Source organism: Vespa crabro, chromosome 6 (genome assembly GCF_910589235.1).
Source record: "Vespa crabro chromosome 6, iyVesCrab1.2, whole genome shotgun sequence".
NCBI classification, from domain to species: Eukaryota; Metazoa; Arthropoda; class Insecta; order Hymenoptera; family Vespidae; genus Vespa; species Vespa crabro.
Window position 1 is genome coordinate 8,015,367 of NC_060960.1, and position 23,628 is coordinate 8,038,994.

A 23,628-nucleotide genomic window follows, 5' to 3' on the forward strand; every position below is an offset into this window, starting at 1 on the left:
TTCAGCATTATTAATCATATCATTTAATTTCTTAAATTAGTTGAAATCATAATAACATGAATGATATATTTAAAAAAATTTCTAATAATTATTAACTTGAATATAATTTCACATTGATAATATCTATACTATTCTATAATATAAAATATAATATCTATAATTTTTCTATAATAATAAAATAAATATATTAATTTGATATTGGAAAGATAATAATAATAATATGCATGCAAGTTGAATTTGATTGGTTCGTTCGTTTTTATGAAAACTCTCGAATACGATAAATGTATATGAAAACGAACTTCATGATTAATCAGTTTTCCCGCGTAAAATCAGTATATACTAACAAGTTTGAGTTGTTGAGTTTATTGCTATTATTCTATGTGTTTCGTTTAATTATTTTAAATAAACAAGAAACATAATTATCGATAAATATGACTTCAATCGATATAGATCAAAGAATTGAAGAATTACAACGAGAATATGTTGACTTTTTGGACGACATGGTATATAATTTAAATATCTTCTATTCTTATATCATGTCAATTGAATAAAATGATCAAAATGTATATTAAATTATTACAGGAAGATCAGGGTATATATGCCAATCTGGTTAAAAATATGATTGAAGAAAATAAATATAGATTATATGTAAATATTAATGATTTAAGAAGAAAAAATCCTCCACGTGCTATTAGGTACTGAGTTATTTTTCAAAAATTCTTTTACAAAATGCTATCATAATTGCAAGGTATAAATCTCATATTTCTTGATTTTATTTTTATAATTACAGTTTATTAAATAATTCTTTCGAGGAACAATTAGCATTTCAAAATGCATTAAGACAATTTGTTGCTAATGTAGATACAGATTATGCTAAAGGAAATGTAGATTTTTTTATAGCATTTGAGGGAAGTTTTGGAAACAAGCACGTCACACCAAGAACATTAACTTCGCGTTTTTTGGGTAATTTAGTATGTATCGAAGGTATTGTGACAAAATGTAAGTATATACATTTATATATATTTTATTATATACAATTAAAATAAAATATCATTGATCATATTTCTAATTTATTTATTTAAGGTTCCTTTGTGAAACCTAAAGTTGTACGTAGTGTTCATTATTGTAGTACAACGAAAACAGTAATCGAAAGAGCTTATACAGATTTAACTTCAATAGAAGCATTTCCACAATCTGCTGTATATCCTACTACAGTAATTATTTTTACTCTTATTTAAAAATATTTTTTGCTAAGTATTTTGCATTATTTACAATAGATATTTTTTATTTAAGGATGAAGATGGAAATCCACTTGAGACAGAATTTGGCCTATCTACATATAAAGATCATCAAACTCTTACGATCCAAGAAATGCCTGAAAAGGCACCAGCTGGACAATTGCCACGTAGTGTTGATATCATATGTGATAATGACTTAGTAGATTTATGTAAACCAGGAGATCGAGTTCAAGTTGTAGGAAATTATAGGTGTCTTCCAGGAAAACAAGGAGGCTATACAAATGGCACATTTAGGTTTTTAAATAAAATATTTTTTTTTTCTTTTTTCATAAAAATGAAAATATCATTTATGTACATTATAATTCTTTTTCATTTCCTACAGGACAGTTGTAATTGCCAATAATATTATGCAATTAAGCAAAGAAGCTAGTCTCTCTATTTCACATGATGATGTAGCAATGTGTAAAAAATTAGCTAAAAGTAATCCATGCAAAAATATTTTTGAACTTTTAAGTAAATCTTTAGCACCTTCCATACATGGCAATGAGTACATAAAAAAGGCTATTCTATGTCTTTTGCTTGGTGGTGTAGAAAAAATTTTACCTAATGGTACAAGACTCAGAGGGTACTATCACAGAAAATTAATAGAATACAATAATTTTCAGTTACATTTTTCAAAAACTCTAAAACTTCCATATTGTTTGTAGAGATATTAATGTTCTACTCATAGGAGATCCATCTGTCGCAAAATCTCAACTTTTACGATACGTTTTATGTACTGCCCCACGTGCTATAGCAACTACCGGCAGAGGTTCATCTGGTGTAGGTTTAACAGCTGCAGTTACAGTAGATCAAGAAACTGGAGAACGTAGACTTGAAGCAGGTGCTATGGTTTTGGCTGATCGCGGTGTTATTTGTATTGATGAATTTGATAAAATGTCAGATCTTGACAGGACTGCAATTCATGAAGTGATGGAACAAGGAAAAGTTACTGTTGCTAAAGCTGGTATTCATGCTAGTCTAAATGCACGTTGTTCGGTTTTAGCTGCTGCAAATCCTGTTTATGGAAGGGTAACAAAATTATATTTAGATAAACAATTGAATTTAAATTTAATTTTTACTTTATACAAATTTCATGTAATTATAAGTATATATTTTTACAGTATGATCAATACAAAACACCAATGGAAAATATAGGATTACAAGATTCTCTGCTTTCACGTTTTGATTTGTTATTCGTAATGTTAGATATAATAGATTCAGAGCAGGATCATGTAATCAGTGATCATGTTGTGAGAATGCATAGATACAGAAATCCAATAGAACAAGATGGAGAAGCTTTACCATTGAGTAGTAAATTAGATATGTTAACAACTAAAAATCAGGATGAAGAACTTACTGAAGAAATAGAAAAACAAGTCTATCAGAAGTATGATCCTATGTTGCACGGACAGTCATGTGCAAAAAGGTATATTAAAAAAGAAAAAAAAAAAAAAAAAAAAAAAATTATTTTATATTACATGTATGTAATATTATATTAAATAAATTTATTTTTTTAGTGATCAAATTCTGAGCATAACTTTTATGAGAAAATATATTCATATAGCACGTTGTATGAAACCAAAATTAACAGAAGAAGCCAGTGAAGTTATAGCCGACGAATATTCGAAACTTCGATCAGAAGAAATGCTTGAGTCTGATGTAGCAAGGGTATCGTATTATATTCTATAGATAAAATGATATTATATAATTGATATTAAATGATATTATTATTCTTTTCTACGCTATATTTTTTAGACGCAACCTGTAACAGCTCGTACTTTAGAAACAATGATTAGATTGTCAACTGCACATGCAAAAGCACGTTTATCAAAAAATGTTACTGCTGAGGATGCTCAGGCAGCCATTGAATTGATACAGTTTGCTTATTTCAAGAGGGTGCTAGAAAGAGAAAAAAAGAAACGTAGAAGACGCGATAGTGACGTTAGCACAAATAGTAATGAAGATGAACCAGGTAGAGGGGCAAAGCGTTCAAGAAGACATCTTGATGCACCAGGAGGATCTACTAACGATCCTTATGAATACAAGAGCGATACTGATGAATCTGTTGATGAATTTACAAGAAGGACTACTAGATCTCGATCTCAAAAAACAACTGCTACTTCTTCGACTACAGCCTCTCAGAGCTTAGTCCAAAGTAGTGAAGAAGTTGTAGCTTCTACAGAGAAATCATCTGCAACAATTACAGAAGAATCACCTGCAACAATTACAGAGGAATCACCTGCAACTATTACAGAAGAGAGGTATAACAAATAATAGATATTTTGTATTGAATAAAAGAATTCTAGTAATGTCACTTATCATATACAAGGAATGGGAATAATGCATGTATTTTTTTTTTTCATTTTAGGTTGAAAGTTTTTCGATCTCTACTTCATAAATTATTCCAAGAACAAAGAGTTCAATCTTTACCTCTCTCTAGAGTTCGAAATTATTTGGATACACAACATACTCCAAATTTTACACCTTCCGAAATTACTGCTGCGATTAATAAAATGACGGATGATAATCAAATTATGTCTGCAGATGATAATATTTTTCTGATATAATTTAAATTTCGTAATTAATAATTTTATAATACATGTATTGTTAAAGTAAAATTTAAAAATATATTCTAATAGTACTCCATATTTTTTATACAATTTTGTGTAATATAATTAAAAATAATTTTATCTATTAACATTTATTAATTTTATATGTATATAATACAACACATTGGCACATAAACTAGCAACAATAATCAACATTTATTACAGAAATATAAACACAATATAGTATACAATAGCTAAGTTTCAGATTTTATATAAATATGTCATTCTACATTTCATGTAATTATATGCGTGTATATATATATATATATATATATATATATATATATATATATACAAATATATATATAAATTACTGCATTATATATAACTTTAAATATATTTAACTAATATTCAGGTATTTTTCCTCACACATATCTTATTATCATAATCTCATTTTTCTTTTATTTTTATACAAAAGCTCCTTGTTAGTTACTTTTGCTTCTATTTGTTCTTTTACATATATATACAATCTATTTTTTATATTATGAATTTATTTATTTATTATATATTGTTCTCATTTTACATTTACAACAGTTTAAATAAGTACTGGCACTCTTCAATAATCCTGAATAAATTCTCTATATTATTTTTTAATCTTAACATATATAAATTTAATTTTAATTAAAATTTAATTCCAATTCAAATTGTGCTTCTATAGAAATTCCTTTAAACTTTGTATTACATCTATTGTTATAACAAACATTTTGTGCCGATCGCAATTATTGCGAAAGATATCAATAACAATTTATTATTGTTGTAATATTTTTATGGAGGAGTATAATTGTGAATAATATTACTATTGTACAAAACTTAATCATTTTTTATGAGAACTATTAAAAATTTGTAATAAATGTGATATAGTTTCTTTAGCCTACAAAGATAAAATCCTTTTCATTTTTATTTTTTTTAATTCATAAAAATGTAATGTGTATTGTACTCTCTATCTCTCTCTCATAATTATCTTTTTTAATATTAAATAAATACATGATTTAACTATGATTTGATGATTTATAGTATAAAATCTGTTTTCCATTCTATGTTATAGATATTCAACTTTTATGACATGATTTATAAGATTATCGTAAAACAAAAGAACAATTCATTTTTTTAAACAATATTTTAAATAAAATAAATTCAAAAAAAATGTTACTGAATAGTACAAAATATTGATAACTATGTTACCAAATTTTTTAAAACTTGTTATATAAAATAAAATGAAGCTATTGGTGTTCAATAAATTATAAATCCCATATGGCAGTGATTTCATAGTTTCTTAAAAAAATAGATTATGGCTAATTTAAAAAACATAGAAATGAGAACTATTTGTAAAAATATACATGTATAATATTATCGATTAAAATAAATTTTCTATAAAAAAAAAAAGAAAAAAAAAACCAGTACATTATTGCATGCAGTAACCTTAAACATTCAAAAATTAAATTATACATTAATCGGTATGATTATGCGTGATATCAGTCCTTCTGTAAGTTACAATAGGAAAAAAAAATCACTTAATATAAAATCTATTATACATACGTAACTTTTGTTTTAAATATATAATTTTAAATGGAATATTTGACAAACAATTGTTTGAAAAGACGTATGGGCGTACAAAATCTCCATTAGGACGATTATTTGAAATAGTTAGGCACGTATATTATATTAACTTCATCTTCAATTTTATGTAATCTATTCTGTTTTCTTTTTAATATGTGTGTGTGTGTGTGTGCGTGCGTGCGTGTACGCAGGCACGTGTATATATATATACACACATATGTTTATCTAATGTCGTTTTTGTACATCTTCTAATCCTCATCATTGGATTCGCTACTGTAAGCTAACTGTTCTTTCCACCATTCTCGGACTTCAAGCATGACGCTAGAAATTTTAGGAGTACTTAATTTAGAATTTACAGGTTCTCTCTGCTGTCTATTTTGTTCTGTATTTTCTGTGAGATGTGGTAAATTATTTTTTACTGTAGCTGAAAGTATAAATGAAATTAGAAATATTAAATTATGCTTTAGAATGTTGATAAAGTTCAATGAAATTAATTTACGTGGTGGCCTGTTGTTTCTTTTCTTGGATGGAGGGATTTTATCTTTATCAGATCTTACAGAAGCAGGATCTGATAATGTTGGAACAAGATATTTTCTACCTGATCCACTTCCAATACTGTCCGATCTTGGCAATACTACAGGCTTTTTTGCTTTATGACGCAATCCATCTACATCCTAATAAAATTAATATAATTCATTGTAATTATGAAGTATAAATATATTTGTAACACACATACGCTCTCGCGCGCATATATGTATAAGCATATAACTCACTTTTCCTTCGTCTTCTTCTTCACGTTCCTTGGTTGTTTCTTTACTTTTAACTTCAATAAAATCTTGTGGAGTTATAGCAACATCATTTGTAGCACGAAGGCCTGCGATAAGACTATTTTGTTGCTTCTAAAATGCATATCTATATCGATTATTTGTTCTTACAAATTATTTAAAAGTATTATGATCTTTAATTCAAGTTTTACTTTTGCATTTAGAATTATGCAAATATAAATGAAATTATTTATCATACCCCTACCGCTCTTATCTTCTTTAGACATCCTTCCAACCAAGTCCTAATTGTTTGTTTTGCAACTTCTTCTTCAATAATATATTCAAATTCTTCTCTTGCAAGTAATTCCTCTAACTGAAGTGCTTTTCTAATATCCACCGAACGATAAGATAACATGCTGTAAAAATAAATAATATATTATATTTTTCCATTCAGAATAGAATTATCTTATATGATTTTAATATATATATATATATATATATATGAATATTAAATTGACATTTATTTAAACATACTTAATAACATCATGAAATGTGACATCTTCTCCATTGTGAAGTCTTTCCAATTCATAACACATGTATTTGAACAACAAACGATCTTTCTGCGGATCTGTTTCTAATCTTCCTTTCAATAATCGTAAAATAAACTTTACCTATGGGAGATCAAATATCATTGTCATTATTAATAAGTAACAATATAAAATATAAGAATTGTTAAGTAAACATTTTTTATAAACATACCCTTTTTACTGGTATGACACCTTTTTGATGATTATCAACGACATTCCAAGTATTTTGAAAGTTTCTAATATCTGCATAAGAAAGTAATGCGTCTTCTTCGTTTGAATAGAATAAAGAAAAATTTTCCATGATAATAGCTGTTAAAAATAAGTTTCAATAATTTTACAATTTATATTTGTATATTTATTGTATTTGTAATATTTACAAATAAATAATTAAAGAGTAAATATATATTATATTTAAACATACCTACTAAAAGATTTAGGACGATATAAGTAATAATTACATAAAATGTACAGAAATAAATTAGGGATGCATGAAAATTTCCACAGTCTGTTTCCCAATAATTAGCAGCAGGAGTACAATAAGGTGGCTGAATCATACAATCATGCATAATTTTATTCCAATCTTCTCCTGTGACAATGCGAAATAGCATAGCAACACCAGTAACGGGTGATTCAAAATTAGCGCGTCTGTAAAATATCAAAATATAAATTAATTTACTTTTTAATAATTATAAAATTATTGTGTATCATTTAAATTTTTCTATATTATACCTTCCTATTCCTTCTCCATATTTTACTGTTCCAAAAATAATAGTTCCTGCTAGTGCATAGAAGAACACCAAGAGGAACATTCCAAATATAATGAAGAAACTTTTGCAAACAGATACACCAACAGTCAACATCAACATCTTGAGTGTTGTATGTTTGCCAGTGATTGTAAAGAATCTAAGAATTACAACCATGAAGCCAATAAGATATGATAAATCATTCTGTAAAAGAGAAATTGAATTAATTTGTATATTATATTTTTAAAACAATTATAATAATAAATTTATTTTAACATACCTTCATTGTACAATGAATGATGATCCAAATAACGCCCACGACTGTCACGAGCAAATCATATCTGTTTCTTCTGGACTGCCAATAGCCACGTGGTGTAAAAGCAATGTTTTTCATAATGACTTCTATGAGGAAGATTAGTGTCAGAATCGTGGACACCGTAGCTAGAGCTTCCGTGTGTTTTTCCTCGATTCTCCACTTGAGATAAATAAAATAAAATACAATTAATATAATTACGTTACTTTTACCACGGTCTAATGGTAGCCGGTAAGGAACACATGATTCAAAGCAACAGTCTTTGAGTTCTTAACAGAACCAATGACTTAAATATCATTTTTTTTTCACACTTTATATAATTTCCTTTTTTATAAATAAGAATAATCATTAGCAGAATAACGTTTAAGTTTCAACTCACAGAAACGTATAGCAGACCGCTGTTTATAAGTACCATTACTGCAATGAATCTTTTAAAGTAAATATTTTGTGTAATATCATAAATATATGCTCTAAACTTTTTGCCATCAGGCCGTGGTGGTAAATGTAAGGGTTGGGCAATCTTCAATCGTTTTTTTAAATCACACCTAAAAGATAGTACGAATAACGTAATATTTTCTTAAAAAAAAAAAAAGAAAAGAAAAAAAAAGAAAAGAAAAAAAAAGAAAAGAAAAAAAAAGAAAAGAAAAAAAAAATCATTGCGTGAGTTGTAAATATACGAAATTACACTTACCATCTTCTTTGATCAACTGTTAATAAAGCTGTACCTTTATTTTCAGAGTAATTTGCTATAACAACGCCCACAAAAAGAGTTAAACCAATCATACAACCAAGGAAGATATAAATATGAATATAGATTGCATGTACCTAAATGACGTATACATAATTACTTTAATTAGCTAATATTTAGTTTGTAATATGATCTTTCTTCTATTAAATCAAAAATGATTAACTTACCGGGCCAAGAGCTTTAATTAGGACATCTCTAACATCAAGCCAACCTTTAAAAGAAAGTACTTCAAAAAGAGCCATCATAGCATCGCCTATATTATCAAAATTAAATCTTCTTGGATTTGCCCTAAAATACAATGTAAAAATTTGTATCATAATACAAAACAACAATTAATGTTATATATTAAAGCTTACCATACACGAGGTACTAATATGGATGGATAACTTTCATTCTGTCCTGGTCTTAATTTCATCTTTGTTACAAAAACTCTTCTCATGAATACTCCAACACAATTTTCTCGTTTTAAAATAGTAGGATCATTGCAACGTGCCAACCTACCGCCATAAAGTTGAACACCATAACTTGCAAATATAAACATGAGCAGTATTAATAAAGTGGATACCTAAAAAGTTTTACAATATTATAAGACATAACTTAAAAATTTAAGGATTATTAAAAACTATTTAATTTAATTATATACCAGTAATATTTCCTTGAAACCTCTACATAACTCATAAACAACTTTTCTCATATGTGGCACAAGAGTAAATATTCTTAAAGGTCTGACACAGCGTAAAATCATAAGCAATTGAGCACTAGAATTTGGAGGTACACTTTTGGGCATCCAACATAAAAATACAAGGCTTACCTAAAGAAAAACAAAAAAAAAAAATTTACAAAAATTATGATTTTTGTTACAATCAAATAATTGAACATATTGATATAAAAAAAAAAAAACTTACAATATAAATGAAAACATCAAGAACTGAAGCGACGTCTTTGATATAAGCTTTTGGTGTAAAAAATAAGCCGTCCGCTAATATTTTCAAAGCTAATTCTATGCTCATGAATATTACAAAACCATATTCGGCTATTTGTAGTGCAGGAATTTCCATTACACGATATCGAGGAGTTTCAAACATCATAGAAATACAAGATAAAGTTGTTGCACATATCATTACCCAATCGAGATATGTAACTAATCCTAGAAAATTGCTGAAAAAAGATGATAAATTATTTATAATTATCTAATATATATATATGAAATTAGAAAATTATAAATAATATATATATATATATATATATATATATATATATATATAAAATTGAATAAAAGCAAATAAATATAAAAAATAATGATCCAAAATAATACTTACTGTAAACTTTTATATTGTACTTTTCTTTCTTTCCCCGTCAAAGGATCTTTTAATCTTGCATCATATCTTGCATAAACTAACAATTGACAAATTTTACGGAATTTACTCTCACGTGGTACTGCGAAAAGTGGTGTATCAAAGAATGGATGATTTTCTCGTAAGTCGTCTTCTCTTTGATTTCTATTAAAAACAATTTAATTATTAACAACAATCATTAATAAATATAATCAATATTTATTACCTTCTCATTTCTGCTTGTTGTCTTTTTGCTTGTAATAATTTAATATCTAAATCATGTGGTCTACTTCGAGATGAGCTAACTCTATTTATTCCTCCTATATCTCCATTTTCCATAAGATGTTCATAAGTTTGCTTCAATTTAATTGATCCACTCCGAACACTTCTTCTTATAGATCTGTCAGTAAGATTATTTTTTTAAATTTATATAAATTCACTTTGTTATATAACATTAATTTCATTTAAATATATTCATATTATTATTGTTATTTTACTTCTTTTGATCAATACGGAGTTGCTTAGCACTGCTAACTGTACCCTGAGGCTTTAAAAGACCTTTCCCAGGAACTGGTATCATCGCAGAATCTCCCAATAGAAGTCTCTGATTATTTGAATCGCTGTACAATTTTATAATTGAAAAAATATTACAAGATAAAATGCGAATTTAAATAAAATTTATAGACTTACTTTATTATATAAATAACAGCTGCTTTTTTTAAGCTGGTAACAACATTCCTTACTTTTGGTGGATTATTTAATATCTTAACAGGACGTTGTTTTCTATATATTATTTTCGAATCAAAAGTCTCATTTATCTTCTTTGCACCTTCATTCTCATCGTCTTCTACTTCTAATACAAACTGCCGCATAAAGCTTTCACGAACCTAATAAAAATTAACAATATCTGTTATATAATTAAGAAGAATATATTAAAGAATAGATAGAAATTATCTAGAGAAGATAAAAATATAAATTTTTTTTACTTTTGGAAGATTAAAGTCTGATGGTACTTTGTGCAAACAAGTCATTTGTGGACTATCAGGAAATTTTTCAAAAATTCTTAATCTAAATGGCAGGGTCTCCTTTATTTCTGCACTTTGTTCACGAAATTTTAATTGCTTCAATTTTTTTATGTCTTCATCCAATTCAAGATTATCCAAAATTACAGCAACAAAAAGACTTAAGACAATCTGCAAAGGAATTAGTTAAAAATTAAATATATATTTACAACAATATTTTGTATAATAATGATAATATTACCAATGTGACAAAGAGATGATATAAAATAAAATACACAGCAACAAATGGTGCCATAGTCTCATGTGTTCTTAACATAGTTTCATCCATAACATCAACCCAAGCTTCTTGAGTAAGTATTTGAAACATAGACATAAAGGCCTGAGAAGAATAATCAATATAAATCATTAAATAATAAATCCTTGAGCAATTAACAATTATTATAATATAATTTTGTACTTTTTACCTCAGGAAATGTTTCAAATTTAGTAAAGTCACATAGAAAACAAAATAGTTGCATAGAAATACTGGAAGATATCACCAACAGGCACATGGTGAAGATAATAAGACTACCTAATTTTTTTCCAGGTCCAAATATCTTATACACAAAATCTTCTAACATTGGAGATGCTTTAATTAATCTAACCACTCTGAGAACCTGTTGAAAAAAAATATCCAATAAAAAGTAATCTGTTTTTTTTTCTTCTTTAATATATTTTCAATGTATATTATATTATATGTGTGTTCATTATGAAAATGAGATAGATATAAAGACCTGGAAATAAGTGAATGCAGAAAGATAGCAGACTGGAATGATGTGAATAGTTGTGCCAATTGCAAGCAACAGTTCAAATTTGTGGATAGAGTGCTTGTAATAACTTCGAAAACCAAGGCACCAAATTTTGAATAAAGTTTCTAAATCCAGAAAGATTGTAAAAGCAATTTCAGCATAATAATAATTATCATAATAAGTGTGCCTTGGCTTCTCATCATGTTTGAAACTCATTGTTGCTGTAGTTATACCATTTGCTAATATGATACACATTACGACCATACGAAAATGTGGTGATCTGAGAATTGCATGACAAATTGGTGATGCTAATCCTCCATGTTTATTTTCGTCCAAAGTTACCAATTTCCAACCATTATCATCACCAGTTAAAATCTAAAAAGATATTAATTTGATCATAATTTATAATATAATATATAATATATATATTAATTGGTGAATTATAGATTTTTAAATGACCTGTGATGCCGAGCTATTGCTGATATGTCCTCTCACACCCCACATTTGTTGAAATTGCACTCTAATTTCATTAAAAGTTTCAGTAATAACAGCAATAAAAACATTTTTAACTAGCCAAGCAAGAAAGAATATCATAGTACTAAAGTAAAGCACAGCGCGCCAAGCAGGCAAACTATCAATTGCACGATACATGATAAAAACCCATCCTTCTTGGGAAGCAGCTTGATAGACTGTGAAAATGCTAGTAGCTATAAAAAAAAATCACATCAATTAATAATATAAATATTCATTATTGTAAATATAAAAAAGATTTATTTTTACAAAAAATTATTTAACATTAATTATAATATATTACCAAATTCATCAAAGCCATTAAAACCCATAATGTATTTTGATAACTCCAATTTCATACACATCATTCCTTCAGGGCATTGATATCCTGATTCTGGATCAGTAGAACAAAATGTATCAGGTATAGCCAAACTATTTATTGTAATATGATGTGGATCTGTAGTGTTTAAAACGCAATGATTTTTAAGTTCACCAAAGAATTGCACACCAAGTAAACCGTATAGAGACATAAAAAAAAGGAAAAAAAGGGTTACATTGTAAATTTGTTGACTCGAACGTCTGTAAGGAAAAAATATTATCTTTGTATTTGTACTTGAAATAATTCTTTATTATTTTTATAATTTCCTTACTTGAAGATTTGATTAATTCTAGCCTTGGGCATGGAGAATTTAAGGAAAACACGAAGAAAGCGTATCATAATCAATGGTCTTGGTGCACGTACGATAGATGCATAACTGAACTTCAAGACAAAGCCAAGCATTTCAAACATTTGTAATATGACTGAAAGCCAAAGAAAAATCACCATACTGGCATCGAATTGACACCAGTGATCCTTTAAATAAGATTTTTCTCTCTGGAATTATTTTTTAATATAAAAGATATTGTTAAATCCTATAGTTTTTTTTTCTACATATAAGTAAAGAATTTACCTTCAGTATTCCACGAATATACATTTTGGCTATCATTTCAGCAGTAAACAGGAAAGTAACTATCAAATCACAAACAAATGTAATATATTGCAGTGGTGGAATTTCTTCAAAAGTTTTTGGTGTGTTTAAACAAACTGAAGCCAATGATATTAATGCACAGGACCGCATCAGTCTTCTTACCCATAACTGTAAAAAAAAATATATATAATTAATTTAAGGACTGTTTCATTAACATATTTTATTCAATTATTTATTTTTACCTTATTAACCCATTCTATATCAGCGCTCTCATTGAGGGACTCCTCCGGACCATAATCAGCCAGGACAGGTTCCCCTTTGAGGCTCTGTTTCCGCCCCAACATCATAATTGGTATTATATTCGCAATGGTGATGCCTAAAAGTAAATGAATGACATTATACCTATAACGTATCTATATATCCTAAGATCGTAGTAATATATAACAAATTATCATTTATGTATACATTATATATTCTGCAATTATGTTCAGATGTTTATTAAAAACTGATTTATCTCTTTATATTCCTTAGTAATATAATAATGATACACGTCAATTGAAATTCAAATAATTCCATATATAAAATAAATCTCGTTATGTCAACATTTTCACGCACCTTTCTTTTGGCAATTCGAATAATGACAGCACTGCCTTTACGGCATTTTATATAGACTACATTTCAATATTAATAAACAACAAAAAAAAAATATTAACGTTTAATAAACATTTTAACATTAACAAATTGTCGATCTAATGAACATTTTTCAGCTGCGATCAGCCTTTTTCAGACAGCTGAATACTTCGCGGCGAGCATGAGCAGATCCATTTTCTTGAGAACTAATCAATATTCCAAAATTTGTTATCAACCGAACTTAATCATTTTATAAACGGTCTTTATTATTTCGTTACTTTGTTTTATGTAATATATAAGATTTATATAAGATTTATATAATATTTTTACAAATTTTTTTTTAAACTTGTTCAATTCACATACATATATTTTTTACATTTTTAAGAAAGTACAAAACTTTATTACTTATATAAATTTTTATTATACACTTTTCAAAATTATATGTGAATAGAAATTTAATGACTATTCTTAAAAAAGAAATTATTTATAAATATTAATATCAAAAGAAAAACTATAAATTATTGGTTATAGTCTTAAAATAATAAATGTATATCACTATTATTATTCGATTATAAAATGTATATTAATCACATTTTTTTGTTATAAACAATTAAATCTATGTAATCTATAATTACAATACAACTTAAAAATAAAAATGAAGGTTTTTATAATGAATATATAAAATTAAAATTATTATTCTGGTGAGTATTATAATTATTATTCTCTTATTAAAAGATTACTAGTTGTAAAATATAAGTTATCAAATGAGATAACATTACGTAAGTTATAACATTATGTGAAGTTAATAAACAAAATATTTTTTGTATGTTAATAATTTTAAAGAAATGGCAATATTGTCTTCAACTTAGTCCTCTTTTATTTTCATATTTTATTTAAAATTAAACAGTAAGGAATTAATTGCAGACTATTTAACTGCTTTTTTAGTAATAGCCGTCATTTTAGAAAATTCAGAATTTGGATTCGAGAGAAGATTAGTTGGTGTATCCAATTCGAGAATAGATCCATTTTTCATAACAAGAATTTTGTCATATTTCATAATAGTTTGTAAACGATGTGCAATAGTTAAAACAGTACATTCTGAAAATTCATTTTGTATTGTATCTTGAATTGCTGTTTCGGTTTCTGGATCAACTGCTGCAGTTGCTTCATCCAAAATCAATATCTACAATATAAAATATACATAATATAATATATAATGAATAATTTTTACTTGGTTATCTTACCTTGCTATTGCGCAATAGTGCTCTTGTTAAACAAAGAAGTTGTTTTTCTCCAACACTGAAATTATTTCCACCACATTCTACAAACGCTTCAAGTTGACCATTCATTAATTTTACTTTTTCTTTAAGTTGACTTTTCTCAAGAGCACTCCAAATTTCAGTGTCGGAATATTTTTTAAATGGGTCCAAATTAGATCTATTTAAAAATTAAAATGTCTCATTAATTATTTTATAAATATAAAATTGAATCCGATTTTATCTGTATTTTTACCGTATTGTCCCATTAAATAATACTGGATCTTGTGGTATAATAGAAAGTTTATTTCTCAATAATTGTAATTCTATTTTTGATATATCTACACTATCAATTTTGATTACTCCTCCACAGATTTCAACCAATCGAAATAAGGCTACTGTTAAAGAACTTTTTCCAGAACCTGTTCTACCTACAATTCCTAAAACACAAATGATATAAAAAAAATATAAAATAATGCATCACATTAGCAGAAATATATTTGAAAATACAAAATCTTACCTATTTTTTCTCCAGTTTTGACGGTGAATGAAATATTAATTAATACAAGTGGTAATTCATTTCTATATTTCATTTGAACATTTTTAAATTGTATTTTACCAGAACTAGGCCAATTTTCATCTACTTTAATTAATGACTCTTTGGGTGTATCTTCCTTTTCTAAATTCTGAATGTATAGAATGGTATATTATCACTATCAGTTATTTTGGTAAACAGTTTGATAAACAAAAATTGTATTACATACCTTAATGTAATAATTTATTCTCTCCATACTTATAAAACGTACCTCAGTCTCTGACATTAATCTGACAGTATATTGAAAGACACCTGAAATTTGAGTAGCATACGCCATGGCAAGACCAGCAAGTGCAGCAGGTATTTTGCCTTTTAAAAAGATAATGAAGAATGCTGTGATAGAACAACAAGCAATTGCCAAACTATCCAGTCTCACAGCAGACCAACGCATTGCTGCATTACACATGTAAGTGCATAAATTATTGAGATCCAATAATTCTTCAAACCTATATAATAATATAATTTATTATAAATAATTATCTAGTCTTATAGCATGTAAAAAAATACTTACTTCTTTATAAAGTTCTTTTCTTTTTTGAAAGCATGGATAGTATGCAAACCTTGAACAGTGGTTGTAACAAAACTCAGAACAGGTGAACGTGAAGTACTTTCCAATCTTTTGAAATCTCTCATTGCAACTCTGCAATATAAATAAATCAATAACTTTTTAATGCATTTTCTTATAAATTGAAAATGACAAGTATTACATAGGACTTACCTGAACATTTTGCTGACCAAAAAAAACACTGTGCCAAGAATAATTAAAGGTATAGAAAACCAAGGGAGAACGAAACATATAAAGAAAATAGCAACTATACAAGTGAAAATATTTTGTATCATATATTCCACTGCCAATGGTAAATAATTGTCCACTATAAATGAGTAACATATTACATTAAAATTATTTTATATTATATGATTAATTATTTAAATTATATTAAATGCATAAAAATATACACGTATATATTTTAGTATATACCTTCATCTATATCTCGACTAAAAATATTTTGTATTCTACCACTTGGAGTGGTTTCAAAAAATTTCATAGGAGATGTAATTATATTTTTGAAAATAGTATTATGTATTGTTGTTGAAGCACGTATTGTGGCATATGTGATTATTAAGCCACGGATGAGGCTTGTCATAATTATAATACCAATACATGTAGCATAAATATTTCGATAATATATAAAATTTGGATTGTCAATTATATTATCTGATAAAAGAGTACCATTACTGCCAGGAACAGTTGCATTCTTAAAAATATAAAAAAAGAAAAAATTTGTTATCAAAATTTTACTTTTTAATTTATTTTCTATTACTCTGAATTATATAAGATTATCTTTTATATTATATATATTCTATTCAGTATTTTTTATTAAAAACTACTTACTCCACCACCTGCTTTGATCCATACAACAAGCCACCATGAACTAAATGCCATACTACCTACATTTGAAAATAATATGGAAAATACTAAAAGGGCCATTAAATATCCACCAGCAGCTTTTATATATGCATGATACGTTTGCATTTTTACAGATCCAGTTTCAACCTTATCTTGTAATATTAAAGTTGTTCCTACACAAATAGAATTAATTATTTATTTTAAAAAGTATAAAAGATAATTTACTACTACCTCCATTATGAGTTTTTTTTGAACTTTCTTCATCTTGCTTTTCTTGAGAATTAATAAGTTCAGTGTTTGATTCAGAATCGATATTATCTTCATCCTTATTTATAATTTGTCCATATTGATCTCTATAAAATAATAAAAATTAATATAAATAGTAATATAAAGCATAAAGTAATATACTAAGATAATAATTGTATTAAAATAACATACTCATTTAATTTATGTTTTGATTGTTGCAATATATTGTTTACTATTATAGCATATTCTTTATCTAACTGCATAAGTTCCATGTGCGTCCCGTGCTCGGAAATTGTTCCATTTTGAAGTAGATAAATTTGGTCACAGCATTCCAGAAACTATATAAAATAAAATCTGCCAAAAAACCAGCCTATGATAAAACTATTACTTTATTATTTATTGAAAAATACCTGAATTTGATGAGTAACAAGAACAACAGTTTTTTCTTTCAAAGCATCAAGAATTAATTTATTAAAAATATAATGTCCAACATGTGTATCTACTGCGCTCAGAGGATCATCCAAACAATAAATATCCCTAGGAAATTTTTAATTGATAACTGATTAGAATAAAAAATGAATATTTTAAGGCAAGTGAAATTAAATTGTAAAATCTACCGATTAGCATAAAATGCTCGAGCAAGTGCGACTCTCTGTTTTTGGCCTCCTGATAAATTTATACCTCTTTCACCAATTTCAGTTTCATCTCCTCCTGGTAACATATTTAGATCATCCTTTAAACTACATACTGTTAATGCTTGGTAATAACGTTTAGCATCAAACTGTTCTCCGAAAAGAATATTCTCTTTAAGGGTTGCATTGACTATCCATGCTTGTTGGCTGACATATGCACAAGAGCCTTCTCTTGAAAGTTGGCCTTTTATTATTTGCAATTGACCCAATATTGCAAGCAAAAGACTAGACTTTCCACTGCCTACTTGACCACAAATTCCAATTAATTTGCCTTTAGGTGCACCAAATGTTATATCTGTAAGTATTTGAATATACATGTTCTCTTCGGGATGTTTAAGTTCTTCAAGTTCTGTTGTATTGGCATCTGAATCCTTTCTAAAATATTAGAAATATAAGAAAATGAAATAAAAAAGAATTAATATTTTTAATATTGTAGTATTATTATAGTAAGTTATAATTATAGAAACATTTCTTTTTGTCAAAACAAGATTTTTTATTAATATCCTTACTCACATTTTTTTGTTTTTGGATTTATTCAATATATTAGTTTGTTCTTTAGAATTATCAAAAACAAATGTTGCATTAGCAATTGCTATTGATTGTGATTTCATAATAGGTCTTGAAATGCAAATATTGCCTTTGTCCAATAACATAATTTTCTGTATGAATTTAATAACACATTAATTTATCTATATACATAATAATGTTATATAATATATATACATTTTTAATATTTAATCACATTCACGTAAGCATATACAGTATAATACAGCATTATTGTATACAAATTTTGCAATATCCCTATTACTTTTATTTCTTCTTATTTATGAGTTTTTAAAATACTATTACCAATATCTTTTCTAAATGCTAAAAAAAAAAAAAACTAAGTACGAAGTAAAGAGAAAGAAATTTCTTTACAAAGAGAGAAATTTCTTATATAATAGAATTGTTTTCAAATCTATAGTCATTAATAAGTTAATTATAATAGCATGCTATTTCCAATACCAAATTTCCATTAAATTACTATTCCTAACATATTCTAAAATTCAAATGTAATAACTTATTTGTTTACAAATAATTTTTATAAAACAAACAAACATTGCTGATTATAACATAAAAAATAAGTATCTATTAATATGAAAAATATAGAATTAAAAATAACGTCACAAAAGCATATTAATAATTATAATGACTTTTGGAATATGTCAATATCTCTTCTTTTTAACATAAAATGCACAATAAAATTGAATGATTTATGACATAAATATACTCAAAATGTTAGTATATATTATGCAATATTAAAATATTTATACATTCCAATTAAAAAAATTGAACACACATAATTATAAGTATATATTATGTAAAAGAATTATAAATAGTTAATATAACATGCATTTGTAAATAGTTAGTAAAGTGTTATTAATTTAATTAATATTACTAATGTGATAATATTGTATAAAGATATAGAAATAAACACCTTTAATCTGTTGAAAGTTATCTTTGATGCAATAATATTAATTATAGCCACTTGCAAAAACATGAAACTAGTGCGAATTTGAGCATTGAGTAATGATACAAAGGGAAATACCTGAAAAAGCAATGTAGTGAAATATTATTTTAGTAATTCAGAAAACTTTCAACATAAGTATTTTTAATAATTATTTTTTTAGTTTAGTTAAACAGAAATGTATTATATATTTTTAATGCTCTATTTTTGTAATTATAATATATATGTCTTCCTTTACATATACACTAAAATTATATACAAGATAAATAGAAAGCAATTATATTACACTTTTGCAGAACATTTTTTCCTTTATCTATTTAATCTATAACCCATCACTAAAAGCTTTCCCATATATGCTAAAGATACATTTGAATTACTTTCATTTACATATTATTATTAGATATAATTCATGTGTGTATTTTAATACATTGGGCTATCTAATTATTTTGATCATGAAGCTTTGACTACATTTTGTTGTTTACTTTTTTATACTTATAATTGTTTTGCAATTATTTGATAGGAAGTTACATCTATTAAATATATATATGTGATAACCTATAATAATGAAGAACTTTAGTTGTAACTCAATAAATAAATGTAAAATTATTTAGTTATAACATTTAAATCTAAGAATATTTATATATGAAGAACAGAATTATCAATCTTAAAAACTATAAAATTGTTAGTATATTGGTAAAGTTATTATTTAAAATAAAATTGCACATAAAATACACAAAAACTGTTCTCTTAATAATATGTATAGAAAATATTACTTATTAAATTATATTAGGTCAGTCCAAAAGTTCCAATGCGCATTAGTAGCATGTATGTATGTAGCAAAATGCGCACAAACTTTTGGACTGACCTGATATATAAATTATAACAGTTTAAAATTTAAGAAAACCTGAAATCTTCTAAGGGCTATATGAGCGCCGATAATGTATCGCGTAGAATCCTTAAGTGCAACAAGTACCAGTCTCAACTGGTTCCAAAATAAAGATGCGATAGGAAAAGCCTGTAATATGTTCTTCAGTAAGTGCAACACTATTTATCATTGCATATAAAATATAATATTAAGATCTATAAAAATCTTTTTTTCACTATTGTTTTGCAAAATGATATAAACATCTTATTTTCTCTCTTTTTTATTTAATGCATATAAATTTTTTATAATTACATTCCATTAATAATATAATACATACCTGTGCAGCTGTTAAATTAAATCCTCCAGAAACATGCGCCAAAAAAGTAATAACAGCGGAGATAATAGGCACAGCAGGTGTCAATGAAACACTAAGACTTTGAAAATATGCTATCTTATGTAGCCAATTCTTCTCCGTCTTACGTATGTCTGAAAAGTAAAAAATTTACTGATTGTATGAATTAATATATAATATTATACCTTTCGTTGATTAGTTAATAATTACTAAGCAGTTTTTGACAAAAATAATTCTCCCACGAATACATTTTGATCATCTTCATAGTTTCAAGAATTTCATTCATTAATTTCACACGAACATCAGTAATTTTTATTGCCTTACTTCGTAAATAACCATTTAAACGAGAAAGTAAATACTGAAATAGAACACACATATTTGTTTATATTATTAAATATTTATATATAACTTAAAATATAAAAATTAATTTATTGTACTTCATTCTTTTTTGTACCTGTATAGGGTAAAATAAAAGAAATGCTACCATGCCCAAAAGAGCCATAGGACTGAAGAACTGTAATATATAAATAATACTACAAATAATAATAATAGGACTGGTAACAATCATTGGACCATATAGGATTACATCGAATAATCTTTGACTGTCATTGGAAAATAGGTTCACTAACTAGGATAGAGAAAAAGATTTAAAAAAAATTATATATTAGAAAGTACTAATTAAATTAATAAAATAAAAATTGTTAATAAATCATACTTCTCCTATATTTATGTTTCCAACATTATTTAATCCAATAATTCTTTTATACAATAAAGCAGAACAAGATGATTTCAGTCTTAATGCTGTTCTATAATTAACAATCCAAGTCAATGTAAGAAATATTGTCCTCGAAAAATCACACAATGTTAACAATAATGCCCACTTTATTCCATCCCAAATGGTTCCTTCTGGGGATTGTACATATTCTAGAATATTTCTCATTAATATTGCCTACAAATTAATAAATTTTTATAATGTAAATACATAAAACATTAAAACAAAAAAAAGTGAGAAAAAAATTTTAACATACAGGACTTATAAATCCAAAAATTACTGAGCAAGATAAAAAAATAGAACTGACAAATACTCTTGTGCGTACAAATTTCCATACAGCCATACAAAATGATGCATTATTAGGACCATTTCTATGTAATTCTTCTTGCCATAGATTTTCTAATCTAAAAGAATTTATACTTCTAAACAATGATATAAAATCTCACATAGAAAATTTTCATAAATAAATAATTATAATTTTTTTACCTTTGTAAATTATAAATAGAACTATCATATGGTGAAATTAATGGAAGATCTGATAATAAAATACCCTTTTTGTATGCTTTCCATAAATATCTTGTCATCCATGTAACAAACATATAAGAAAATAATCCAGCACTATCTGCTGGCATGGCTTCTTTGTCACTAAAAAATATTTGTCATGTAATTGTTCATTGTATAAATTATTATAATCATTATATTCACAAATATATTATACTATTATATATAAATGAATACTTTTGTAAAAATACATACGTTGTTTTAGGACGCATGGGTATAAAATTCTGCATTGCATGATTATATCGTACAATTCCTAAACCAGGAATATATTCCACATTATGTTTGTGAATAGACAAGTTTTTATTTGGAAGAAAAAAATTTGGTCCATCGTTACCAGATACTTGACTAAAAAAAAAATAGAAATATAATTTTAATGATAGATAAAGACATTTGTGCTTTACCTCTTATCAGCTTTATTCAGTTGATTATTTTCAATAGCTTCAGTAACAATATTTCTTTCACTTGTGTTTTTAACCATTGTCCTTCTAGAAAATTACTTTCAAATTATAGAAAAATATTTATTGTATTTGAATATATTAACACATCCAGAATGATTTTTGCCTCTTGTTTCTTTCATTTGAAGCATCAAGCATCTCCCGAACTGTTATAAAATACTTTTATGACGTTTATAGATTCATTAGGATTTTCACATCATGTCACTGATAACGTGTATATTCTAATCTTTCTTAATCAAAAAGACAAAAAGACAAGGTTGAATAAACACAAAAGCGTTGTTTCATGCTTTAATCTTTGATATAAAATCGTGTCCTACAAATAAAATGCAATAAATGAAATAAATTAACTAAATCTTTTGTCTCCTTAACCTTATTTCCTATAGAAAATAATATTTTAATAAATCCGTGTTTCGTTTTTAAATATAGATATTGTTATATTATGGTTAAGTATTTTATTTCCTTGCCTTTTAAAGTAATCATGATTTGATTGACTGCAATTGTGAGTATTATATCTGATACGTTAGTCGCGTGACATTGCTGTCACATTGTGCCACATCACATTATTACCATAAAATAATTATACAAAATATTAAGCTGTGGTTAGTTATAAAATAAATTCTATGCATTTTAAAGATGTATATATATATATATATATATATATATATATATATATATATATATTATATATAAACATATATATATATATACTAATTGTTTATTTCCATAAATACGATAATTAATATTTCATTATATATTTATATATAATATATAAATATCATATTTATTTATAATGAAATAATATTAATTATAATAATTATGTAATATTAATATAGAAATAAACGATTAGTATACAATTTCAAGATATTCATATACATAGACAGAGAAACACTACACACATATTTAAACAATGATCACTAAGCATTTAAAGATAATCTATTAAATTAAATTGAAATGTTTCTTTGTTATTATTATAATATATGTACATATATATACCAACATATCTATAAATTGAATATATACTTAATATATATACTTATATATCTCTATATACTTAATATGCTGCTGT

The 23,628-nt window shown here is 26.0% G+C and overlaps 3 protein-coding genes across 11 annotated transcripts; 1 reads left to right on the forward strand and 2 right to left on the reverse strand.

The window, feature by feature from the left end:
* The first annotated feature begins 329 nt into the window (after positions 1 to 329).
* Positions 330 to 5,383, forward strand: LOC124424875 (DNA replication licensing factor Mcm3). The gene is made up of 11 exons (XM_046964432.1): positions 330 to 503; positions 583 to 695; positions 791 to 999; positions 1,084 to 1,214; positions 1,294 to 1,532; positions 1,621 to 1,863; positions 1,946 to 2,309; positions 2,402 to 2,706; positions 2,798 to 2,948; positions 3,036 to 3,541; positions 3,649 to 5,383. The coding sequence occupies exons 1-11, from the start codon at positions 432 to 434 to the stop codon at positions 3,845 to 3,847; spliced, it is 2,532 nt and encodes an 843-aa protein (XP_046820388.1). The 5' UTR covers positions 330 to 431; the 3' UTR covers positions 3,848 to 5,383.
* LOC124424874 (sodium leak channel non-selective protein) lies at positions 5,117 to 14,082 on the reverse strand. 2 transcript variants are annotated; one of them, XM_046964430.1, is made up of 29 exons: positions 13,839 to 14,082; positions 13,466 to 13,599; positions 13,206 to 13,391; positions 12,906 to 13,129; positions 12,560 to 12,834; positions 12,205 to 12,452; positions 11,731 to 12,120; positions 11,422 to 11,613; positions 11,199 to 11,336; positions 10,922 to 11,128; positions 10,626 to 10,822; positions 10,433 to 10,555; positions 10,162 to 10,335; positions 9,921 to 10,100; positions 9,507 to 9,759; positions 9,245 to 9,412; positions 8,958 to 9,166; positions 8,769 to 8,889; positions 8,545 to 8,678; positions 8,233 to 8,398; positions 7,821 to 8,015; positions 7,527 to 7,744; positions 7,219 to 7,442; positions 6,970 to 7,106; positions 6,745 to 6,881; positions 6,470 to 6,626; positions 6,220 to 6,345; positions 5,946 to 6,120; positions 5,117 to 5,870 (listed from the first exon to the last, which is right to left on the reverse strand). In XM_046964430.1, exons 2-29 carry the CDS (start codon positions 13,568 to 13,570, stop codon positions 5,695 to 5,697), a joined length of 5,235 nt encoding a protein of 1,744 aa, XP_046820386.1. In that variant the 5' UTR covers positions 13,571 to 13,599; positions 13,839 to 14,082; the 3' UTR covers positions 5,117 to 5,694. The 2 variants fall into 2 exon arrangements, with proteins under 2 accessions (XP_046820386.1, XP_046820387.1); XM_046964431.1 differs by having other exon boundaries at positions 6,476 to 6,626; positions 13,839 to 14,080.
* Positions 14,083 to 14,707: 625 nt separating this feature from the next.
* On the reverse strand, positions 14,708 to 23,177 carry LOC124424927 (ATP-binding cassette sub-family C member 5-like). Of its 8 annotated transcripts, none has more exons than XM_046964555.1 (24): positions 23,027 to 23,177; positions 22,303 to 22,452; positions 22,033 to 22,191; positions 21,803 to 21,950; positions 21,490 to 21,723; positions 21,229 to 21,402; positions 20,985 to 21,132; positions 20,760 to 20,908; positions 20,462 to 20,572; positions 19,528 to 19,638; positions 18,564 to 18,709; positions 17,976 to 18,425; positions 17,769 to 17,895; positions 17,551 to 17,696; positions 17,341 to 17,465; positions 17,098 to 17,285; positions 16,684 to 16,960; positions 16,423 to 16,576; positions 16,216 to 16,344; positions 15,874 to 16,150; positions 15,630 to 15,795; positions 15,366 to 15,549; positions 15,098 to 15,290; positions 14,708 to 15,036 (listed from the first exon to the last, which is right to left on the reverse strand). In XM_046964555.1, the coding sequence occupies exons 2-24, from the start codon at positions 22,335 to 22,337 to the stop codon at positions 14,779 to 14,781; spliced, it is 4,089 nt and encodes a 1,362-aa protein (XP_046820511.1). In that variant the 5' UTR covers positions 22,338 to 22,452; positions 23,027 to 23,177; the 3' UTR covers positions 14,708 to 14,778. The 8 variants fall into 8 exon arrangements, with proteins under 8 accessions (XP_046820511.1, XP_046820512.1, XP_046820506.1 ...); XM_046964556.1 differs by lacking the exon at positions 23,027 to 23,177 and adding an exon at positions 22,509 to 23,019 and having other exon boundaries at positions 22,303 to 22,360; XM_046964550.1 differs by lacking the exon at positions 23,027 to 23,177 and adding an exon at positions 22,509 to 23,019 and having other exon boundaries at positions 17,344 to 17,465.
* Between the last annotated feature and the right edge of the window lie 451 nt (positions 23,178 to 23,628).

What these genes read in the sequence shown, in the direction of transcription:
- LOC124424875 (XM_046964432.1), top strand. Translation starts at nt 432, where the DNA reads ATGACTTCAATCGATATAGATCAAAGAATTGAAGAATTACAACGAGAA. An exon ending in TTGACTTTTTGGACGACATG is followed by an intron (nt 504 to 582) that starts GTATATAATTTA and finishes AAATTATTACAG; the next exon opens with GAAGATCAGGGTATATATGC. An exon ending in TATACAAATGGCACATTTAG is followed by an intron (nt 1,533 to 1,620) that starts GTTTTTAAATAA and finishes CATTTCCTACAG; the next exon opens with GACAGTTGTAATTGCCAATA.
- LOC124424874 (XM_046964430.1), bottom strand. Translation starts at nt 13,570, where the DNA reads ATGATGTTGGGGCGGAAACAGAGCCTCAAAGGGGAACCTGTCCTGGCT. An exon ending in CTGCATTCACTTATTTCCAG is followed by an intron (nt 11,614 to 11,730) that starts GTCTTTATATCT and finishes TTTTTTCAACAG; the next exon opens with GTTCTCAGAGTGGTTAGATT. An exon ending in GCTGTTATTTATATAATAAA is followed by an intron (nt 10,556 to 10,625) that starts GTAAGTCTATAA and finishes AAAATTGTACAG; the next exon opens with CGATTCAAATAATCAGAGAC.
- LOC124424927 (XM_046964549.1), bottom strand. Translation starts at nt 22,585, where the DNA reads ATGGTTAAAAACACAAGTGAAAGAAATATTGTTACTGAAGCTATTGAA. An exon ending in CTGAATAAAGCTGATAAGAG is followed by an intron (nt 22,453 to 22,508) that starts GTAAAGCACAAA and finishes TTTTTTTTTTAG; the next exon opens with TCAAGTATCTGGTAACGATG. An exon ending in TTTTTGTCAAAAACTGCTTA is followed by an intron (nt 20,909 to 20,984) that starts GTAATTATTAAC and finishes TTTACTTTTCAG; the next exon opens with ACATACGTAAGACGGAGAAG.